This window comes from Ailuropoda melanoleuca, chromosome 8 (genome assembly GCF_002007445.2).
Source record: "Ailuropoda melanoleuca isolate Jingjing chromosome 8, ASM200744v2, whole genome shotgun sequence".
Taxonomy (NCBI): Eukaryota; Metazoa; Chordata; class Mammalia; order Carnivora; family Ursidae; genus Ailuropoda; species Ailuropoda melanoleuca.
Genome location: NC_048225.1, coordinates 102,107,335 through 102,132,248, shown reverse-complemented (window position 1 = coordinate 102,132,248; position 24,914 = coordinate 102,107,335). Strand labels below are relative to the sequence as shown.

Below are 24,914 nucleotides of genomic sequence, written 5' to 3'. Positions count from 1 at the left end.
CCGGTGCACCTGCCTTTATACTAAAGCCAAAGTTAATCTGTTTTATTTTTTTTTCTTTTTTCCTCTAAAAGAGTAAAATTGAATCAGATGAACTTGTGTTATCAAGATTTTAGGCTCCCTGAAATTCTTGTAATGCTCCTAAAATATTTTGTTAGAATCTCACATATAATGTGATAATATTATTGACTAACCCATGACTTTCTAGGAATATTAGGGAGGACTGCTGATATTTGACAAGCTTATTCACTTTTTATATTTCCTTATATGGTTGTTGTAGATTTCTGGTCTTTTCACTCATCACCAATTATTTAGTGAGTGCCCACTATGGGCCTGGCACTGGGCATCCAGCCAAAAATATACCAAAGGAGTCCCACACTAGGTGAGTCTTTCTTCTTCTCTTTCCTCAGAATATTTCTTGATCACCTGCAAGATTCATCAGACCATGTGGGACCCTTTATGTTTTTGAACTCAGCAGAAAAGACAGCAGCCATGAGTGATATGTCCCAACACAGACCAATCCACTTACATCTTTTGTCCAGAAATTGATGCCCGTGCCTCGTCGTCGTTCCTTGTGCCGCCTCCTCTCACAAATGGACAGTCTGTTAGAGGACTGATCGTCCACATCTGCTTCTTCACTCTCTGGAGAGAAAGAAAACAAAGTGTGATCTTAGGAAGTGGGGCATGTACACTAGGGGGAAGCCACCTATTCTGAAGCTCTACATACCATTTTTGTCCATTTCCTTTGCAGCTGCGGCGTTTGTGGTTGTCTCCGAACTCTCAGAGTCAGGGACTGAAGGTCTGCTTGTCCGTAGCAGATGGGAACTAGTGTAGAGAGAGGGTCTTGATGCAGAAGGAGACACTGGTGTTGTGGGTTTGTCTGGCTGAGCTGGATACCTCAGACGACGATAGACAGGCTGGAAATGATCCACAGGGTGAGATGTTACAGGTCAAGTCCAACCAAAGGATAGGATAGCAGGCTTATTAAAAATGGGCTTTTCCCATACCAAGAGGCTTATTAATAGTAGATGCTCAATAAACAGCTATTGAGGTGAACTAAAGCCAGTTAGTTAATTAGCCAGAAAGGAAACAGCTTCTGGATTCCTATTCTGATAATACCATCATGTTGACAGTAGCCCAGGAAAATTTTTCCTAAAATTAACCTTGTTAATAAAAATTCCTTTGATTTTGGAATGAAAATAAGAAGGATGATGGCCTTTTTAAGATGGAGCACTGAAAGGCAAGGTTTACATAGAAAAATTAAAAGCTTGGGAATATGAAGAAACAAGACAGAGTTACCTGAGAACAGACACCAAATCTGAGCAGTCTACCAACTTCTGAATACTCTACCAACCTGCCACAACCAGGCTTACTGAACCTTTAAAAAAAAAATTCCCATTTTCCACTTTGAATTTTTTCCCCAAGGAGAAAGACAGCGTGACAATAAGCCTCAACTTGGTTTACTGAAGATGCACAGATAGAGAAATTCTTACTACATGTAGAGATTGTACACTTTTTTGTTTATAAAGACAGAAGCAATAAAATATAGTAAGCTTTGGAATCAGGCAGAACGTGGTTCAAATTCTAGCTTCAGCACTTACTAGCTGTGTGGCGTGAATAAGTTACTTAACTTCTCTGAGCTTCAGCTTTCTCCTATGTAAAGTAGGGATAATATCTTCCTCAGAGAGTGTTGTGAGGATTATGCAAGATAATGTATGTTAGGTGCTTAGAACAGTAGCTACTAGTAAGTAATCAATAAACAGTAGCTGACACAACAAAATAAACAAAAGAACCTCAGTTAGTGTATGTAGCCTAGCCATTCAGAGTCGGAGCAAGATTCCTTTCTCCACTAACTATGGTGATGGGAAAATTTATCATCCCAATTAAGACACTTCCGAGAGTGAAGATGAATGGTATCAATAATTACAGTGAGATAACAGGTGTAATCTGAACCATTTTAGGTAAACTAGTTGTTATGTTCACCCTAAACAGAAACCTATACCTTTGACTACCAACTCCGCTTGAGAAAGGGAACGTAAGTTAAAAATGTCCACCTCCATAGCGACATCTTGTGGCATGGGATTAAGGGGTGCTTTGTCAACTAGGTTTGCAGGGGTTTAGAGAACAATATAATCATGGTTATGGGAGTGCTCTGGGGAGCTCGACTGCCTATGCTCAAGTTCTTGCTTAACCACTTCTCATCTATGCAAAATGCTAGGCAACTTACTTAACCTCTTGGTATCCTGATTTCCTCACATTTACAATACAAATAATAATATCTACCTCAGAGGGTTGTTTGAGGATTAAAGGAATTAATACATACGAAATAGTTGAAATAATGCCTGGTATAAAGCAGACACTCAATAAATCCTCACATTTTTATTTGTATTTTTATTATACTATAACCTCTCTCTTTAGAATAGAAAAACATCTTTAAAGAATAAATTTAGTTAATGGAATTTATTGTGATAATCATTTCACAATATATACATATATCAAATTATGTTGTGCATAGTGTAAAGTTAATAAAATGTTGTATGCCAGTTCAATGTTATATGTCAACATCTCAATAAAACTGGATAAAAAATAAGCATTAGTTAACTCTGAGCACAAAATGATGACTGAAGGATGGACATCCTCTGAGTTCTTTCAGTCACTCAGGTTTGCCAATGACAGACAGACGTTACCAGTGTTGTCTATCAGTTGTCCACTGCAAAGTAGCACCGTGCTTGAGTTATCAGTGAGGAGGGATTCCCCACATTATTGACCCTGCTTTTAGCACAGTACATGCCACTGACTTACTTCTTCATCCAGATTCCCGCCCCACGGTTGACGGCCCTCGCCAGCTTCCTTTGCTGGGACTGCTGAGAGCTCATGCTTCTCTGAGCTTCCCTCACGCCCTTCAGTGACTGCAGGCTTCTGGCTAGGCTGCTCCTGAGCTTGCCGCTCTGCTCTCGACCGGCTGAAAGTCCTTTCTGCTTCCTGGAGGTCCGTTAGGGTCACACCCTGGGAAAATAACAGAAGGTCCGGGAAGTTTCACCCTAACCGTGGAATAACTCTTGATAAATGAGCAGGGAGATTGCCTTAAAGATCTAATAGTATCAAATTCCAAATGAAGCTCCCAAAATGTATGAGGCCATTTCAAGCAAGATATGCTTAAAATAAACACCTCAGTGTGCAAAGAGCCCTAGCCTGAGCCCAGGTACACTTCAAATGTAATACTTTAGCTTTTCCAATTTGAGTTCCAGAAAATAGGGCAACACTGACGGCTGCCTGTTGTAGATGTACTTCTCTCATACCTTTAGTTCTCAGCGCCTTTATCTGAAAGCTCCATACCTCCCAATAGCAAATGGTTACCAAGAGAAATTCTCTGAATAGTGGATAATAAGAAAAACCTGATTTTACTTACAGAAAGAAAAACCAGGCTCCAAAAGGTGAAAATTCAGAGCCAGGCTAGAACAACAAAAACCCAACCAAACAACCAAAACGACACCACCTAAACTAGCTTTACGCTAAGATGATTTCCTAAGTAACTCTAGGAATGTCACACAGAGACATTCCAACAATTGATATTTCCCCCAGGCTCTTATGAGCAGCGGTGCAGAAGAAAAACAAGTAGGAATCATCTGCAGAAGAAGGGAGAAAGAGAGTTAAGACTAGAGTGAGCTGATTCTAACTCAAGTAGTTACGTGCTCAAGTCCTCATGAGAAGGAAGTTTCAAAGCTAGAGGTAGTTAAGCCAGTACTATAACTTGTTTTTTTTCTTTAACTATTCATGAATTTATTCACTTATTCTCTTAATAAATCATTAAGTGTCTTTAAGCACTGGAACTGCAAAGACAAATCAAATGATTCCTGCACTCAAGAACCTTTTAATCTAATGGAAAAGACATAAGAAAACAGATGAGTATAATGGGATGTAAGTAATTAAGACAGAAACATATGATCCAGTAAATTCCACTTCTGAGTATTTACCCAAAAGAACTGAAAGCAGAGTGTCAAAGAGATCACTTGTACACCCATGCTCCCAGCAGCATCCATCAGCAGGTGAATGAATAAACAAAATACGGTCTAATCATACAGTGGAATATCATTCATCCCTAAAAAAGGAATGAAGTACTGACACAGCCTGTAACATGGATGAACCCTGAAGACATTCTGGTAAAGTGGAATAAGCCAGTCACCAAAGCACAAATACTGTATGATTCCACTTGTGTTGTATTTGGATTGATCAAATTCACAGAGAAGAGAGGTAGAATGGTGGTTGCCAGAAGCTGGAGGGGGTAGGAGAGGGAATTATTTTTGAATATATACAGAGTTTCAGTTTGGGAAGATCGAAAATGTTCTGGAGATGGATGGTGGTAATAGCTGCAAAATAATGCGAATGAACTTAATGACACTGAACCGTACACTTAAAAAATGGTGGAAGTGGTAAATTGTGTGTTATGTATATTTTACCACAATAAACCAAACCAAAACTATAATCAGTCTTGGTCCTTATGGAGGTTACATTCTAAGAGGAGAAAACAGAGAAATAATTACGCAAAAACAAAGTAACAGGTGTCATAGTTACTACAAAGGAAGGACACTTAACCTACTTTGGAAAAGTTAGGGAAGACGGGTACATTTGTGGCTATTTATAAGGTCCTTTCTGGGGCACCTGGGTGGCTCAGTTGGTTAAACAGCTGCCTTTGGCTCAGGTCATGATCCCTGGGTCCTGAAATCAAGCTCCACATGGGGCTCCTTGCTCAGTGGGGAGCCTGCTTCTCCCTCTGCCTGCTGCTCCCCCTGCTTGTGCTTTCTTTCTCTCCCCCCCTCAAATAAGTAAAATCTTAAAAAAATCCCCAAAACACAAAAAACAAAGTCCCTTTCTTCAGTCCTCAGTTTTCCCGCCTGACCTCTGTAGCATTTACAACTGTTACCTTCACCTTTTACCGGGAAACTGACTTTTCATTTACTTCTATGCCGCTCCTATTTCCTGGTTTAACTTTCATCTCTCTGGCTGCTCCTTTCAACTGTGCTTCATCAGCTCATCGTCCTCTGCTTCCTTAATGCCAAGTCACAGCTTTCTCTCCCTTCTCCTTGCCAGGGCATCCTGAGTTCATGGTCTTTTTACTCCCAGCTCGGACTACTGTGACAGCTTCCTAACAGGTCTTGTTTCCTGCCTTGACAAACCTACTTTTGCCGACCACTCCCATCAATTCTCTGCATGGTGATTTTTGCAATATTATGCAGATTGGGGCGCCTGGGTGGCTCAGTTGGTTAAGTGTCTGACTCTTATTATTATTATTATTATTTTTAGAGGAAGAGGGAGCCAGAGCGCGACTGAGCCACCCAGGCACTCCATAGCCTCCTACTCTTGATTTCAGCTCAGGTCTTGATCTCAGGGTTGTGAGTTCAAGCCCTGTGCTGGGCTCTACACTGGGCATGGAGCCTACTTAAAAAAATTAAATCATTAAAAACTATATTTTATATATATATATATACACACACATATACATAATATATACATATATATAATATATACATACACATTTATAAATATATTTACAAATGTTGTATATATAAATATTTATATATATATTTTATATAAATGCAGATTATATCAGACTCTTCCTTACTTCAATGTCTCCCTTAGGGATTTTTTTTTTCCTTTTAAAAATATCTTTTAAATATCTTTTAAAAATATCAACAGGGCGCCTAGGTGGCTCAGTCGGCTCAGCGTCTGACTCTTGATTTTCTCAGGGTCCTGGGATCAGGCCCTCCCTCGGGCTCCGTGCTCAGTGGGGAGTCTGTTTGACATTCTCTCTCTTCCTCTTCCCCTGCCCTTTCCTCCACCCTGCGCGCGCACGCGCGCACACACACGATCTCTAAAATAAATAAATCTTTATCATAAAACCCACCCCTTTGGGGTGCCTGGGTGGCACAGCAGTTAAGCGTCTGCCTTCGGCTCTGGGCGTGATCCTGGCGTTATTGGATCAAGCCCCACATCAGGCTCTTCCGCTATGAGCCTGCTTCTTCCTCTCCCACTCCCCCTGCTTGTGTTCCCTCTCTCGCTGGCTGTCTCTATCTCTGTTGAATAAATAAATAAAATCTTTAAAAAATAAATAAATAAAACCCACCCCTTTAAAGTACAGGCATACCTCAGAGATAGTGAGGGTCTGGTTCCAGACCACCATGATAAAGTGAGTATCACAATACAGCCAGTCAAAAAATTTTTTAGTTTCCTGGTGCATATAAAAGTTATGTTTACACTACGCTGTGGTCTATTAAGTGTGCAATAGCATTATGTCCAAAAAAACAATGTACACACCTTAATTAAAAAATACTTTATTGCTAAAAAAATGCTAACCATTGTTTGAGCTTTCAGTGGGTCATAGTCTTTTTACTGGCGGAGGGTCCTGCTTTTACGTTAATGGCTGCTGACTGATGAGGGTGGCTGTGGCAATTTCTTACAACACAACAACGAAGGAAGTGTGCCGCATTGCTTGACTCTTGTTTTCATGAACATTCTCTGTAGCATGTGATGCTATTCAGCAGCATTTTACCCACAGTAGAACGGCTTTCAAAATTGGAGTCAATCCTCTCAAACCCTGCCACTGCTTTATCAACTAAGTTCAGATAATATTCTAAGTTCTTTGTTGTCATTTCAACAGTCTTCGCAGTATCTTCACCAGTAGATTCCATCTCAAGAAATAACTTTTTGCTCATCTGTGAGAAGCAACTTCTCACCTGTTCATGTTTGATCATAAGATTTCAGCCATTCAGGCCCATGTTTAGGCTCTGCTGCTAAATCTAGTTCCCTTGCTATTTCCACCACATCTGCAGTGACTTCCCCCACTGAACTTTGAACTTTCAATTTGTTAAAAAAGCAGTATCTGTGAAGCGCAATAAAACGAGGTGTGCTTGTATACAATTCAGTGGTTTTAGCATATTCATAGAGTTCTGCAACCGTCAGCACCGTCTCATTTCAGAACATTTCATCACCCCAAAAAGAAACCCCATATCCATCAGCAGTCACTCCCATTCCTCCCTCTCTCCCACCCCTGACAACCACTAATCTATTTTCTTTTCTTTTTTTTAGAGAGAGCGAGCAAGAGTGAGGTGGGGGAGGACCAGAGGGAGAGGGAGGGAATCTTAAGCAGGCTCCATGCCCAGCACGGAGCCTGATGCATAACCCTGAGATTTTGACCTGAGCCAAAATCAAGAGTTGAATGCTTAACTGACTGAGCCACCCAGGTGCTCCACTAATCTATTTTCTATTTCTCTGGCTTTGCCTGTTCTGGATATTTTCATATAGATAGAATTATGTCTGGTTTCTTTCACTTAACATAACATCTCCTAAAGGTCTGTGCACATTGCAGCATTAACATATATCTTTTTATTACCAAATAATATTCTACTGTAGGGATATATAAAATGATGTTTATCTATTCCTTTGTTAATGGAAATTTTTCTTTTTTCCCCAGTTATGCTATTTAATTTATTTGGTCTGCTGGATGGCTCAGCCTATACCCACCACCCCTACACCTGCTGTAGGATCGCTGAGGCACACCCAGCCACACAGGGCTACACCTTGCTGCTGCAGGGAGCCCAGGACTCCACTCGACAGTAAGCCTGCAAACTCCACATGAGTATGGCCTACATAGCAAGTAAACTCTGGCCAGAGTTTAGAGATGACATTGAATCTGGGATTTGGGCTATTGTGAATGATGCAATTATAAACATCTATCTACAAGTTTTTGTGTGGACATATGTTTTCATTTTTCTTGACTATATACCTAAGAGCAGAATTGCTGGGTCATATGGTAACTGGATATACAGCATTTTGAGGAACTGCCAAACTCTTCTCCTTTAGGGATTCTTAATATGCGGCCTCTTAAACACAAATGGAATAATTAGTCTTGCGAAGGAAAGGAGATAAACCTGAGCCTGGAGAAGTAAAAGTGAGAGTGGGCAGATGTAGCTATAAATTCATCTGATACGATGCAGTATAAGATTTAACATAGGTGAGAACTTTTACAACAGTGGCAGGAATAAGGCACTCATGTTACGATTTTTTAATTGTACCTCCAACAGAGAGGAAGACAGATAAAATGACATTAAAAAGGTCACACTCACTTGAGTAGACCTTCGAGTCTGCCGAGCTTGTCTGGAGCGTGCTTTCCGTAGAGACTCTGCTTCCTCATCCCGTACAGGAGTCAGATACGACCTGTAGAGAAAAAAACGTAATACCAGAAGTAAGACCTTTGCTGCATGTACTTGAGGAATGGCAAGGTACTTCCACATACCGAAGTGATGTCTACACTCTAAGAATGAACTTAGGCAGAACCAAAATGATAGAAATGCTATCAGTGAAAATTGCATAATCCCAGACATTATTTATAAATGTATTACTGTTCATGCAGAATCATGTCATTGGTAAAAGGAGAATTTCATTTCTTCTTTCCATATCCTCGTAACTTTAATTTCTTTTCTTGCTTTCATGCTCTGGCTAGAACCTCCAGGACATGTTGAAAAGGGGTGATGACAGCAAGTTTCCATGTTTTGTTCCTGACTTCAGAGACAAAACATTCAGCATTTTATCACTGTGATGTCTACTGTAAGAGATCTGTAGGCACTGCTTCTCCAGTTCAATCAATTCCTTTCCATTCCAGTAGGAAGCAGTCTAAGAGGGTTTTGTTGCTATTGGTTCCATTTTTTAAATCATTAGTGTTTGTTGAACTCACCACATGCTTTTCTTCACCATATACTGAGATTATTATAATTTTCCTTCTTTTTTTGTTAATATGGTGAATCGCATTGAATAATTTTTGAATGATAACATCGGATTCTTAGCATAAGCTCAACTTGGCCATGATGTATCATCTTTTTTTTAAGAAATAATTTTTTATTTTATTTTTTAAGTAAGCTCTACACCCAACATGGGGTTTTTGAACTCACAGCCCTGAGATCAAGAGTTGCATGTTCTACTGACTAAGCCAGCCAGGCACCCCTATATAGACTTACTTTTATATAGATTCAGTATTATTTAAAGAGTTCTCCATCCATGTTCATTAGAGAAATTGGCCTATAATTTTCCCTTCTTATAATAACCTGTCCAGGTCTGGGAATTAAGATTATACAAGTTGAGAAATGTTTTCTCCTTGTCCCTTTTCTATAAGAATTTGTGTAAGATTAAGGTTATTTCCTTCTTAAATATTAGTAAAGTACACCAATAAAACCATCTTATTTTAAGTGTTCTTTATGGGAGGGTTTTAAATAAGGGGTTCAATTTCTTTAACTGATTTAGGCCTAGTCAGATTTTCTGTTTTGATAATATTTGTTTTTCAAAGAACTTAATATTTTTATATTTAGTGGCTCAAGATTGTTCATAATACTCTTGTATATTTTATTTTATTAATTAATTTATTTATTCTTGTATATTTTGTCATTTTAATATCTGTAGCAATGATTCTCAATTTTTTGGTCTGAGGGCCCTTTTACATTTTTAAAAAAAGATTTTCTTTATTTATTTGAGAGAGAGAGAGAGCAAGCAAGAGCAGAGTGAAGGGCAGAGGGAGAAGCAGACTTCCTGCTGAGCAGGGTGCTGGATGTGGGACTTGATCCTGTACTCCAGGATCATGACCTGAGCAGAAGGCAGACACTTAACCCACCGAGCCATCCAGGGGCCTCCCTTTTACATTTTCAAAAAATTACTGAGGACCCCCAAAGGGCTTTCATTTATGTATATCTATTAATATTTACCTTAGCAGAAATTAAAACTGAGAAATTAAAAAAATAGGCACTAACGCATTTAAAAATAATGGCCCTATTACAAAAAGTTACATCAATAACTTATCTTTTATGAAAAATATTATCTAAAACAAAAGAATTTAGTAAGGGTGTTGTATTACATTTTTATAATTTTCTTTAACACTGGCTTAATAGAAGATAGCCAGATTTTCATAGATGCTTTATTCAATTTGTTGTATACTAGTGTTTCAGTTAAAATATATAAAGAATACAGTCTTGGGGTGCCTGGGTGGCTCAGCCGTTAAGTATCTGCCTTCGGCTCTGGTCATGATCCCAGGGTCCTGGGATCAAGCCCCGCATCGGGCTCCCTGCTCGGCAGGAAGCCTGTTTCTCCCTCTCACACTCCCCCTGCTTGTGTTCCCTCTCTCGCTGTCTCCCTCTGCCAAATAAATAAATAAAATCTTTAAAAAACAACAACAACAAAAAAAGAATAGAGTCTTGCGCAGGCTTGCGGCTGGAAAAGCCAGGAGTATTATAATTGCCTTTTTAGATAATTATGGATATTGTTCTTTGATACTATACTAATTTACACAAGTGGTAGTTTTTCTTTTTTTCAAGATTTTATTTATTTATTTGAGAGAGAGAGCAAAAGAGAGACAGCAACAAGTGGGATGAGGGGTGAGGGGCAGAAGGAGAAGCAGGCTCTCCACCGAGTAGGGAGCCAGACACGGGGCTTGATCCTGGAATTCCAGGATCATGACTTGAGCTGAAGGCAGATGCTTAACAGGCTGAGCCACCCAGGTGCCCCACAACTGATAGTTTCTTAAAGGTTAAGAAAGTAGCAAGTGAAATCTGAACCCATGTTAATAGACTATTCATACTCTGTTACATTGAAACCTATTGGTCTATCTCACACTTTGAATGGGGCTTCTTACCCATGGATGACTTTGGGTCATCCCACATTGGTCATTTGGAAAACACTGGTGCAGATCTTCCAAATGTTGACACATTGCATTACAGAATAATAATTTTATAAATCACATTCTGTAACATAGGAGGTAAGCTCCTTGACATGGCCTTGGCAATGATTTTTTTTTTTTTTTGGATTTGACACCAAAAGTAAAGGCAACAAAAGCAAAAATAAATAAGTGGGACTATATCAAACTAAAAAGCTTCTGGGGCGCCTGGGTGGCACAGCGGTTAGGCGTCTGCCTTCGGCTCAGGGCGTGATCCCGGCATTCTGGGATCGAGCCCCATATCAGGCTCCTCTGCTATGAGCCTGCTTCTTCCTCTCCCACTCCCCCTGCTTGTGTTTCCCTCTCTCGCTGGCTGTCTCTATCTCTGTCAAATAAATAAATAAAATCTTTAAAAAAAAATAAAAAAATAAAAATAAAAAGCTTCTGCACAGCAAAGCAAACCACCACCAAGATGAAAAGGCAACCTTTTCAAGAATGGAAGAAAATACTGGCAAATCATATATTTGATAAGGGGTTAATATCCAAAATAGATAAAGAACTCATACACAAGAAGGAAAAAAATCTGATCTCACTTACATGTGGAATCTTAAAAAAACACAAACTCATAGATACGGAGAACTGCTCAAAAGGTGACAAAAGGTACAAAATTTCATTTATAAGATTAGTAAGTCCTGGGTATATAATGTACAGTATGGTGACTATAATTAACAATGCTGTATTATATACTTGAAAGTTGCTAAGAGAGTAATTTTAAAAGTTCTTACAATGAGGAAAAAGAGTTGTAATTACGTGTGATGATGGATGTTAACTAAACTTATTGTAGTAATCATTTTGTAATGTATTTACTGAATCACTAAGTTGTACACCTAAAACTAATATGATATGTCAATTATATCTCAATAAAAAATAATAGAAAAATAAAACATAAAAAAATCACATTCTTTAATCACCTTTGATCTCAGGGCAGTCTTTAAATATTGGGAAGCAGAAAATAATACCAGTCATAATGGCAGACACAAGTTTTCCAAAATTCTAATTTCTGCTTGAAATTTAAAATTTTATAATTTACTTTGTGACAAGCCCACTTTGTTCATTTTTAAGAAAATGTCTGCCAAATACCCAAGTCTAAAGGACCATAGGCTGCTCAGTCATTCTTTCAAGTAAAAATGGTGTTCCAGGAAAAAGGCAGCTAATTCTTCTTTTTTCTTCCTCTGCATTCCAATTCTACTTATGTTAGACCTTATTGGCCATATTCTACTATTTATTACGCTTTTTCTGTACTTCCCATCCTTTTCTCTCTCTGGGTTTCATTCTGGATATTTTCTTCTTCTTTCCTTTTTAAGTTTTATTTATTTAAGTAATCTCCACACTCAACGTGGGGCTTGAACTCAGAACCCTGAGATCGAGAGTTGCACGCTCTTCCAATTGAGCCAGCTGGGTACCTCATTCTAGATTTTTCTACTGTCCATCTAATTCATTCACTACTCTTCTCTTCAGCTGGTCTACTATAAACTCACAAGTTGAGTTTCTAATTACAGTTATTTAAATTTTTAGTTCTAGAATTTCCACTTGATTCTTATTAAAACAGATTGCAGTTCTCTGTTGAAATTCTCCATCTTCTGTTTTCTTGAACATATTAACCATAATTAGGTTAAAGTCCATGTTTGATAACATCAGTATCTGGCTCTGTTCTTATTGTTTTGTTTTGTTTTCTTAGTCTTTTGGTAAATCAGGCTTATTTCTTGGTATGTCTGCTAATTTCTGGAAAAAAAAAAACTCCACCTATATTTTTTTTACACTTGAATACATGTCTTTATTAGGAAAACTGTAAGTGCATATAATATCTTCTCATTGATATAACTTCAAAGTAGAAATAACTGTTTCTTAAAGGCATTGTTACTTGTTTAAAAAAAAAGCATGCTGCATACAGGAAACTGCCTTCTCCTAGACCATTTTCACATTGTAGATGCAATTTAAACAATACAAAATACAGTACTTATCACATTTAGTACTGAACCCAACACTGCTCAGAGACTGAGCGTCCAGCAAGGGTGAGGATAACTACCAAGCATTTTTAATGAGAGGATTTTCTTCTCCTCTGGCAGTTAGGTTAAGGATGTGATTCTCAAACTTCCATTTACATCAGCATTTCTTAGGGGACTGTGAAATACAAATTCTTAGGCCCCACCCCCAGAAGTCCTGCTTCATTAGGTCTGGAGGAGGGCCTAAGAATTTGCATTTCTAATTAGGTCTCCACGATGCTTCTGATCTGGAGACCATATACTTTGAGAACTACAGGGCCAAGGCAAATGAGAGACTGAGCTGACTGGAAGCTAGCCTTCAGTCTTTGGAAGGGCTGGTCCATTTCTGGTAAGCCCTTACTTCTAGAATATAGCCCTTCGGTGGTCCCAGATGAATGGATGGGATCCCACTTCCTGAACTCCAGTTTTTGTTCCCTCAGCTCCATGAGACTATTGAAAATCCTGCCCAGTTTCTTAGTCCTGTAGCTACGGCTTTATTAATCAGCAAATGCCTCAGGGGGAAAAGCACAGCCAAATGTTGGGTTTACCTCTTTATGATTTCCTTCTCTCCAGGATCTTGATCCCTCAAGTTCTTACTTCCTTAACTCTCCAATACCTTCAAAGATACTTTTTAATATTTGTCCAGTTTTCCTAGTTATTCCCAGTGAGAGAGTTTGCCTAATACAAGATATGCCATAGCCTGAAGCAGAAGTCCCCAACCAAGCTATATTTTAACAGTCATACTTTTTCCCTCAATATGGATAAATTGGAGTTCTGATACATTTATCAATCCACTGTAAGTTTGGCAGGCTTGAGTCCTTCCTTAATATGTTCCTCTCCTCTGGGTGAACTGAAAAAAAGTAAGTCTCCAAACTTGCAAAGCTCTGGAATTGACAACCATTGAGGACTACTTCCTCATGAAATTGTCTGGGTTACCAACCGGCCTACTCACATGTCATTTTTATCTGCAAAATATATGGAGCGTCACTCTTTCTTGACTGTTAACCTTTTTTTGCATACTAGATAGGAGCCACAGTGAAAGAAAAGAGCTTCAAATTGGCTTATCCCACTGCATACTCTAGAACTTTAGTGAATCAGAGAAACAGGTCTGGTAGTGAGATCAATAACATTTTACCTGACTTGAAGTCTTAAATATTTGAAGTCATACATGTTTTTCATGGAAAAATTAGAAGACAAAAATGTAAAAATAAAAATTAACTAAAATTCCACCACATGAAAATAACCCATTTTCATTTCACTACATTTATGTCTAGGTTATTATCTATGTACATATCTATGTATTTAGAGTATTTTTTTTTAGTGAATATCATATATACTATTTCGTTACCTGTGTCAACATATGAGATGTTTATGATTTAAATTGTAAAAAAAAAAAAAATCTAAAGACAAAACCCAGAAAACTCCAGTACTTAAATTTGTAAATATTCTGAGGAAGGAAGCAACATTTTCATTTACCTAGATGTGGATTCTCAGGTTCACAAAAGTGAGGCACCTAACTTACGGCTGCCTTGAGGACACACTAAGTTTTCAGTAGACCCCAGGTCCTTGCACTTTCTAAAATCTAGACCAGGTGGTGAACAAACTCTGGTCCTGAGCCAAATCTGGCCTGCCATATTTTTGTAAATGAAGTTTTACCTAACTACAGCAACAGAGTTTAATATTTGCAATGCAGACAAAATCGCCTGCAAAGCCTAAAATATTCATTATCTGGCCCTTTACAGAAAAAGATCTGGCGACTCCTGCACTAGATCAGACCCACACTCAACACACCTTGATCTTTCTGAGAAGCATCTGAGCCATCCATGAAATCTGCGTGCTACACGATTACTTACTGCTATGCAAAGAAGATGGGTCTATGTTCACAAAATAGTACAACAGAAAGTATAACAGAAGCCATGGCTTTACCTCTACCTCTGGCCTTCTGACGTCCAGATAAAACTAGGCTCACACCCCCAATTCTGTGGCATAGAAAGGAATTCCAATGCCGAAGTCCTTTGATGACCGTATTTGTCTACTATGTTTCCTAGAGGGCAGGAAGCATTTTTCTTTGTATTTGCTATGACTTTGAGGTCACATAATCAGTGGAACTCAAATAATTACAGATAATTAGCATGACCTCACAAAAATAATTGGTTCTCTGCATCTAAAATTCATAGTGCCCCTTTATATACTACAGATGGGCTAGTTTTATCTCAAGAAGCTGTGTAAAATATCTAGTAAATCACCAGTGAACCTGAAGAAAGTCACAGTAAATAATAATAGAAGACCTAAAATATCTTCTGACAAGGACAGTGTAGTGATAAAGTACCCTGGCGTGGGAATCAAATCACCCGGGTTTGAACCCTGGCTCCTCAACTTCCTTGCCAGATGATGATCTTGGATAAAATATTTAAGTACTCTAAACCCAAGTTCCTTATACGGTGGAGATACTATTAATAGCTGTGATAAATATTAGCAGGTATAGATAGGGTTCCTGTGAAGATTAAATAAAAAAACATACAAAGCGCCTAGAACGCGAGCTGGCACACAGTAAGAACCCAGCACAGGTAGCTGCTGTGGCCACCAGAGCCCCACCACACCGCCAACCACGTTATTTTCATCGCCACAATAAAAGCTCAGCAGTGGTAACTGGAAAAGAAAGGCTGTGTGTACTGTAACAGGCAACCCATCTAATCCAATAAAAGAGTCCCCCTTAATTATTTTTACCCGAAATGGATAATTCATTTGGAAGAGGCCTTGATTCCCTTGAAAATATGCCCTAGGAAGGTTCAAAGGGCTATCTAAGTAAAATAAAACTACTGTAGAAGAATGCAAGAGAAATTTCCATGATGTCCAAGGCAAGAACAAAGCTGTTTTCCCTAGAAAGACGACAAAATAAAATTTTTGGCTGGAATCTACCAATAGGAAATTAGTTTTTGAAATAGCTTTAAGGAGTCCTGTATTTAAAATCTGTACCGAAGAGAGAGGGTACTTACATGGTTAGCTTCAAACAGGGAAGTACCACGTTTAGTATGTGTTTTTTTATAGCACTCATGACGCCGTGGTAGAGTATCTAAATGGTCTTATAAGACAACTTGTCATTCCATGGACTATATCCTATGCATAAGGATACAGAGACAAAGGTACTCCAGAAAGGCCAAAAAGAACTGCTTCGATATCAATCTGGAAGCACACACAGATAGCTGTAGGGGAGGGGGACAACTTAGAGGATTAACAGACTCATAAACCCGTGGCTAAAGACCATGACTTCAAGAAGTCATCTGATCTAATTCCTAGACTTCAGCTAGAGATGACGAATTCCTGTTGTAGAGATGAGTTGATATAACCCTAAGGAAACATTAATATACTTGCCTAAGCTCACACCGTTGTTCAGCCACAGGCCTAAAGAGACTATAATCGTGGTCTCCTGCTTCCAGGATAGCGCTTCTTAGACTACACCACTGAAATGAAAACTGTCTTTCACCCAGCACCGTGGACGGTACCCTAATTATATGGATTTACGGAGGACATTTCTTTTTCCAAATCTAGCAATATCAGGAATTAGTGGACAAAGATGTCTTGCATTAGACTTTTCCTATCTTCCCCTGATGTTTCCTAAAAGTATGCCATAACCAACACTCTATCTTGGGAAAGAATGATTTTTACGTTTTCAGAAGCCACCAACACACTCGCTATAAAGCCATCATGAACAAAGTACAAGTGACGGGTGATATGAGGGACGAAAGTCTCCTTCAGAGGATGTAGCGGACTCTACAGCTGCCAGGAAACTAGCAGGTAGGTTTGAGTTCAAGTTTCCCTTGCTATTTCTAATTGGGTATGGGATGCTAACACTGTGGTACGGCAGAAAGAACACACACGTGGGTTCTAGTTTCAGTTCCACCATTAACTACTTGTTTGACCTTAAGAGAATCATTTAATTTCTTGGTATCTTAGTTTCTTTACTTACAAAATAAAGGGTAAATCTATAGTCTAAAGTTCTCATGCAGCTTTAAACCCTAGTGAATCCATATTTACGCTGATTCTGGACAAACAGTCTCTAAGTCTTCTCACTAAAATGCCTATTCATTGGATCTGGTCAAATACTAAATTTCCTATATCCTATAGGTCACTTGCTTTAGTATAGTCCAATGGAACTCAGTACGATAATGGGAAAGTTGCATACCTGCACGGTCCAGTACGGTAGTTGCTGGTCACGTGTGACTACTGAGCACCTAAAATGTGCTAGTGTGACAGAGGGAATGAATTCTTAATCTTGTTTAATTTTTAGTGAACCTAAATCTAAATAGCCGCTCGTGGCTACTGGCTACCATATTGGAAAGCACAGCTCCAGAAGTCCTGAGGATCCAATTAAGAGACATCACCACCAAGCTCTTTCCTTAAACTGAAAAAAAACAGATTCAGCTCATGTAACATCAGCCTAACAGAATGCAGTTTGTCAGCCAGCTAAGTTTAAAACCAACTGATTTTATTTCCAAAGATTAAGTTTCCATTTTTCTTCTGTGCCTCTCAGAGGCATTACTACATTAATTTTGCGTTTCTACATGTGGTGCTTTTAAGTCCTATAACGTAGTGCTGGGGCTCCTCTCTTTTAAGATATTTATAGATACAGCAGATAGGAACAAGCTCGCAGATACAGCACACCTCAGAGCTACTTTTTTCCTAATGGCAGCATTTATTCTCTGCTAACCCCACGCGCCTTACCGCATACCACCGGACTTTCCCTCTGCCCTCTTTACAAAGAGAGCGCCAAGAAAACAGACTGTTACCTCCTCGTGCAGGCCTGCATAGCAGAATGAAGGTCAAAAGATGTGTGGAGACGAGTAGCAAGAAAGGTAAGTGGCTGCTGGGCAAGACTGCAGTCTCAGCACCCAGTCTCCCTTGGAAACTAGAACAGGCTTGCACTTCCACGGCTTTCCAGCAAGCCAGAGGCGAAGCTTGCAATTTGCTAAGAACGTGCTACTAAGAAGGAGGAGGAGAAGGAAGGGGAGGAGAAAAGGCAAGGAAGGAAAATCTTGGGGCTCGGCAGAGCCGATGCTGCTAATAGTGCCCCAAATACCATTCCACTAGATGCGTATTTTATACGCTGTACCAAACCAATCGATGCTACTTCTCATTTCATAGTGAGGGGAGGGGGAGGAACTCTCCGTGTGAAAGAAGGCAGAGCAAGGAAGAGCCGTCTTCTTATTCTGTGTTTTATTCCATCTGCCCTTGGGCTATCCTAGTTGCTGCATCTATCCAGTGAGCTGTAAATACTGCCTCACTTGAGGCTTAGGCCCAGCCAACTGGCAAAGGCCAACAATGGTAAAGAGAGACAAAAAAGAACACACGACAGACAAATGCAGGGAAAGTTCCAGATCTGGCAAGTGGGTTAAAGTTAAATACACGGAGACTGTAAGTACTGCTCAGTCTGTTAAGCTACCTACAGATCAGAAAGACTTCCAGGTATGATATGTGTCACATATCATGATATGATCTGATTTCATAGTTTAGGGACAACTGTATCCAAGTGCTCATTTGACATATACTCCTCTCTAATTCAACACTGAGACCAGAGCAAAAGTTTAAGCAAGGAATCAAAGCTACAGCTCCACTACGCAGAATAATTATTTAAAAAGGAGGGAGGATTTCCTTCAGCTAAACGAAGCATTTCCTGAATCCTCTAGACCAGTGGTTTTCAACAGAGAACTATTTTGTCCCCGGGGGCAACGAACAAAGAATTACCTGGCCCCAAACATCAATACTGCCAAATTTGCAAACTTCCTCTGAAAAGGGCCAGACAGCATATCTTCCAGGCTCTGTAAGGCTACAGAACACCCCCACTGTAGTGCCAAAGCAGTCACGGACAATACAGAAACGAAGGGGCAAGGCTGTGTGCCCACTGCTCGCTGTGCTGCAGGGGCAGAGCTGAACAGGTGCAACAGAGACCATGTGGCCCATAAAGCCCAAAACATTTACTATCTGGCCCTTTTCTGAAAAAGTCTGCTGATCCCTGCTCTAACGTCGTAAGTTATATAGCACCAAACAACAGCTTAGAGAACTCCTTTTGCTTTACAAACACCCTGAGTCTGGTGTTTCTGTGACCTACCTTTGATAAGTACTATATTGCCTCGAATTCTTGTACCTCTGAACATTTGTTCCATTAAAAACACTCCAGCTTCAAGTGCCAAAGCCACTTTCACAAATGACAATGTTTTACTTATTTAGGTCACTCTACAGTGAGTTCATTGGTCAGAACAGGTGTTAGGGATGCCAAGAATGGCAGATTCAGGTGCCAAAAGCACAAGTGCTGCTTTATTTCATACCCACAGGCTGTACCAGCTGGACTTGGCCAACTGTCTCGAACATTTATCACTAACTACAAAATAGACCAGGTCAAATGCAGGACCACCACTTAATTTTTTTTTTAGAAGAAAATTCAAAAAGTCAACACACAAAATATTCATGGAAAAAATCCAAATATGAAACAACAGGGGGAACATTCATATGACAGAGTCTATATTGACATTAGTAGGCAAACTACAAACTACTACAGATACGTAATGTGTAAAATATTAGTATTTTGAATATGTGAAGAACTTATACCAATTTCAAAAAGGACCAAAAACCCCAGAGAAAATAATAACAAAGCATATAATCAGGGAATTCACAAAACAGGAAACCCAAAAAGCCTATAAACATAAAAGAAAGTGTTCAGTTTCACTTAATCATGAAATGCAAATTAAAAGGAGAAACCACTTCATCTTCCTTAGCTTCTCAAAAGCAAAAACCACTGACATTATCAAGTATAACATCAGTTGTAAAGATGTAGAAATTCTCATACATTGCTGGTGAGAGTGTAAACAGGAGAGCAATCTGGCATCTTAAGTAAAGAGGTACTCTTTAGATCCAGAAATTCCATTTGAAAATAAATACCCTTGAGAAACTGTTACACATTTAGGTAAGGAAACATGAACAAGAATGTACACAGCAACACAGCAGAATAATTAGCATTAGCAAAAGCGACAGAGAGAGAAAACTGTGGTATACCTACACAATGGACTAAAATGAACATTCAAGATGAACAAAAGAATGCTAAGTGGAAACAGAAGGTTTGAGAATGATCTGTGCAGAATGATAAAATTTATATAAAGAAAAAAACACGTAAAAGTAGTAATATGTGTACATATAAACAGAATATTAACTAATAAAAATTTGCATATGATACACACCAAATTCAGTATAGTGACTACCTCTAGCTAGGGAGGGAGTCAGGCGATGAGACTGAGACATACATAGGGACTTCAACTATATTTTTAACATTTTACTTAAAAAATATTGAAACTAATATAGCCAAGACTTAATTGAGCCAGAAAATTGATATGCTGGGTATTTGTAGTATTTAATAATAATATTTTAATAAGAAAAAAACTACAGTATAATCTCAAAATCAACACAACATATAAAGACGTTAGCAGGGATATTGCTCAATGGTAAGATTATGGATAAATAGTTTATTTACTATTTAAAATATGCACATTGGGGAAAATTTTATAAGATTTAAAACCTTTAAAGATTTTATTTATTTATTTATTTGAGAGCCAGTGTGCATGCGTCAAGTGGGGGCAAGGGGAGAGGGAGAGGGAGATGGAGAAGCAGACTCTGTGCTGAGTGCAGAGTCCAACTCGGGGGCTCCATCTCACCACCCTGAGATCCTGACCTGAGCTGGAATCAAGAGTCGGACGCTTAACCGACTGAGCCACCTGGGCGCCCCAAACTTTAAACACTGATCACTAATAACCAAAGGACTGTTTCCAAGAGTAAGATGTCGTTATATTCCACACTTCATAAAAATCCTTTATTATTATATTTGGCAGTGACATAGAAAGGACAGGTACTTTCTAGGATATGCTAAAGTAATAAAACTATTTCAGGGGAAAAAAATGCCCTTTGATCAGTCTTAGGACAGAGAAGGAGTGAGAGTTTAGGTTTAAGAAGGTAGAAAAAGGGGTTCTAACTCATTAAGTAGGGAATTAGGAAGAGGCCTATGTCAGCACCAGGTGGGTTCTAAGTACTAAGGTCAGTGGACTCATGGAATCCTCTCACCCACTCCAGAACCTGGTCTCCAGCTGCTGTAATCACTAGCATGGCCTTCCTTCGGAAAAAGGGGGCATCTGGGAAGTAGGAAAGCACCCAAACCTGTGTTTTTTAACCTTTACTGAACAGTAACCTACTTATGACAACCAGATTTAAGCTGTCATCTCTTCCCAGAAAAAAAAAAAAAAGGCAATTAGATCTAACAAAATTTTGCTAACAATTTCAGGGATTTTTGGACTTGCCTAAAGCTTGGGTTAAGAAGAGAAGGGTCTAGAATGGAAGAACTCCTTCAAGAACCCTAAATCAGATTTCTCTTCAGAGAAGGCCTATAAAACAGATTATCTTCCCTATCCAATCACCGCACTTTTCAGATGACAGATTCCTTTAATTAAGCCTCAGTGGCACTTTTTAAAAGTCAGGCTTCCTGAGATATAATTTACACACAGTAAAATTTGCCCTAAAAAGTATACAGGTCAATGAGTTCTAAGTTTTGACAAGTGCCTACAATCCTGTAAACCATCACCACGATCAGGATACAGAACAGTTCCATCACCCCCCAAAATTCCAATGCCCCTTCGTAGTCAATCTCCTCCAAGTAAAAGCCTAAGGAGAATTTTTTGTAATTACACAAAAATCTTTAAAACTCGATACTGAAGGAACGAACTGACTTTGTCATTCACACTGAAAAGTAATAAGTAAACCAATAACTGCCCTAACCCACTAAATTAGGTGTTAGCTGTTATCCTACAGATCATAACAAAAATGAGCCTAAGATCTCATGAAATAAAGTTCCTTATATTCTATGCACCACTAGCCACCATTCTCTAAGTTTTAGGAAGGTGGGGACTATTCTTTGTTATTACATCGTTAACATTTACCACTGTGCCTAGCTTACAGTAGGTGCTGCAACATGGTTACTGGACTCAAGGTTATGGAAGAAATTTAGAATCCAAGTTATTGTAGTTTTGCTTGGGGTTGGTCCCAATTAGCTATCCATTTGTTTATTTGCCATTTTAAAAGTTTCAACAACAGTGTGTTGATCCATTCATTCATTTTCTTCATTCCACTTAACCAACCACTGCCCCATCCTACAGTTTTTTTTTTACCTACTCCAGGTACTGTATTTCAAAATAAAGAAGGACTGATTTCCAGCAGGATCTCGTGAGGAAGTTGTATATATAAAGGAGTGATAATTAAAATTTAAGATAGGAAATGCCATGCCATAAAGAGATTGTGCTCTGGATAGGGAACCCAGTACTATCTGAGGGGTGAGAAATAAAACACAGAGGAAGTGATGTGAGCAGAATCTAGAAAGACTGGGAAGAGGCTTCCTAAACCAAGACCAGGGACAACACTGCTTATGGCACTGTTCTTGGATTTCAAGCAGGAGAGTGAGCTGATCAGATGTGCACTGCAGAGGATGGACTGGTGGGATGGGGCAGGGGAGAAGAAGGCCAAGGGTCCAGCTGGGAGGGCCCAACTTAACAGAGGGCAGTGCGGATGGAGAGGAGAGTGTATAATTGAAGGATTCTTGACAATGAATGACAGGACTTGGTGAGGAGTACATCACTTCTTGGTGGGAAGTAAAAGAGAAGACTTCTAGTTTGATTTCTATGTTTCTCAACTGGGCGACACTTATGCAGGACCATTAACGAAGACTTTTTAAAATACATGAAAACTGGCGTGCTTGGGTGGCTTGGTTGGTTGAGTGTCTGACTCTCGATTTTGACTTAGGCCATGATCTCAGAGTCCTGGGATCTAGCCCTGCACAGGGCTCCTCGCTCAGCGGGGAGTCTGCTTGGGGACTCTTTCCCTCTCACTCTGCCCCTCCCTCCCAACTCACATGCACGCTCTGTCTCTAAAATAAATAAGTAAAACTTAAAGAAATACATGAAAACTAACAGACTTCTCTCTCTCTTTCCAGCCTTTTTGGGTCAGAGGGAAAGAAATGGCTTGGTTTGTTTATACTCTTTCTATAGAGGACTAGAAAATCCTTAAAAATGCACACTTGTAATAACACTTAAAATCATGAATATTGGGGAAAGGACAACAACGGCCAGAAATGGCTATCGGAAGTCAGGCACTATTCTACGTAAGTCCTTTCCATGCAGTACCATGAAGCTCAGCAGAGAAGTCTGGGCTAGAAATATAATCGAGTGATAGCCAAGGTGACTGGAGTGGACAAGATCGACTAGAGAGTCCTGAGAAGAGAAAAGAAGGAAGCCTGAGGAACAATATGTAAGGTATTTGCAGAAGAAAAAGAGCTAAAAAGGACACAAAGAAGGAGCAGTCAGAAAGGACAGAAGTGAGCCAAGAAAGAATGGTATCTCGGGGGTCAAGGTAGAATGAAGATTTAAGAAGGCAGCAGTCAACATCATAATGTGCCCCCGGGAGTTCAAGGTAACAGATGAAGTGACTAGGGAACCTGATCATGAGAAACACCACAGGGCCCTCTGCTAGAGCGGCTTCACTGGACAGGTGAGCGGGCACAATTTCTACTCTAAGAGGCTGAGGGAGAACAGGAGGCTAGGAAGTAGATAAAGTCACATAAGGGCTTTTCCAAGAGAAACAGCGAAGAAAGAGTGACACAGGGTGACCCCAGAGGGCAGTGCAGCCCCAAAGGTAAGTCCATTAAGACGGGAGAGACAAGCACCTGTCAAGGACGAACAAAATCTCTGTGCAGGAGTATTTTTGTCATAGATACAGCTAAGCTCGCAGCTCTGGTTCCCATTACTTACGAATTCTGTGTGCTAAATGTTCTTTTAAACACTCTAAGCTTCATTATAAAGGAACGTAGTTCTTATGGATCCCTGAGCTATTACTATATTTTATTTACATGGCAATGAGCAGTGAGCTACTTTCAGCACAAGTGCACCAGATTTGTGAATCACATTCAATTTTCCGTTTTCAGGTTAGAAGACTAAGATTTATTCAGAGAAACAATTTAAAGAGCTGGGTCATTATACTACCTAGAATTAGCTAAGAGACTCTGGGGAAGAGGGGAGAAAGTAGTTTAAAGACAGAAACAATGAATCATTCAGGTAATTGCTGTCATCCAATCCCAATTTTTAAATATTTCTTAAAATAGAAATAAGCCTGCGCATGGCTCTGGAATTCTCCGAAAAGTAAACTTCTCATATCTAGCATCCTCACAAAACACTGAACAAGCCAGTGAACATACAAAACAACTTCTCATTTGTTTCCCCAAAACCCTTATTTCCTATTTCGATTTGCTTTATTTTCAGAAGTGGTATCTCTCAAGACAAATATTCATTTCCTAGAAGTTCTGTCTTCCCTTCAAAAAAATATCAAGATATTCTAACCACTCTGCTCACTGCTACCTTATGGTATAGAACGGTCCAACTAAGACTTGGGCCTGGTACACGTCTGCTCAATGGTGTACAGCAAGCACGGACTTTAAAGTCCAAAAGGTCTGGTTTTGAATCCTGGTTTTGCCATTTACTAGCTCTGTGACTGTGGGCAGGTTCCATAATCTATCTGAGCCTTAATTTTCTTATATCTTTTAAGAAAACAGTATTACTTATCTCACAAAGTTGTGAGGATTAAATGCATCTAGGAGGGTACCAGCATATAACATAACAAGCTTCCAAAAATATGAACTCTCTTACCCCATTTAAACCTTTCATATACTTGAAAGCCAACTCAAATTCTATCTTCATTGGCTTCATGAAGCCCTTTCTAACCTCTCCATCCTACATCATTCACCTTCTTCTCTGAACTCCTACTATGCCTGAACACAAGTTTGCACTCAGGTATACACAGTTCCTTAACGTATACTCTGGGTTTACTATGTGTACATCTGGTGTCTCTGATCTTCAGGGCACCACCTAGGACACATCCCTATCTTACTATATTCGGCACAAACTGAGCACAGAAATGGTCAGATGGTCATCCAAGCCTTAGAATTGGGTGATTTTAGAATCTAATACTACCTACAAATCTCCTACTACCTACTGATCTCCACTGATCAACCAATTAAGACACTGAGACTGAAGAAGTTAAATGGCTTGCTTGAGAGGGCATGCATTGTGTGTTCAGCTGGAGTAAACTGGGTCGCCTGCCTTGCCAGT

General features: G+C 39.4%; 1 protein-coding gene across 7 annotated transcripts in view; it reads right to left on the bottom strand.

Moving 5' to 3' along the window:
* PPP1R12B (protein phosphatase 1 regulatory subunit 12B) overlaps nt 1–24,914 on the bottom strand; it is a 204,915-nt gene that overhangs the window by 78,383 nt on the left and 101,618 nt on the right. For 6 of the 7 annotated variants that reach the window (XR_004627338.1, XM_034667052.1, XM_034667053.1 and 3 more), the window contains 4 exons: nt 8,118–8,208; nt 2,800–3,003; nt 725–914; nt 527–639 (listed from right to left, as the gene is read on the bottom strand). Coding sequence is in view for 6 of the 7 variants with exons in the window: in XM_034667052.1 (XP_034522943.1) it covers nt 527–639; nt 725–914; nt 2,800–3,003; nt 8,118–8,208 (598 nt within the window). In the remaining variant the exon portion in view is untranslated. The remainder of the gene's footprint in view (nt 1–526; nt 640–724; nt 915–2,799; nt 3,004–8,117; nt 8,209–24,914) is intronic. The other variant, XM_034667051.1, reaches the window with a different exon arrangement.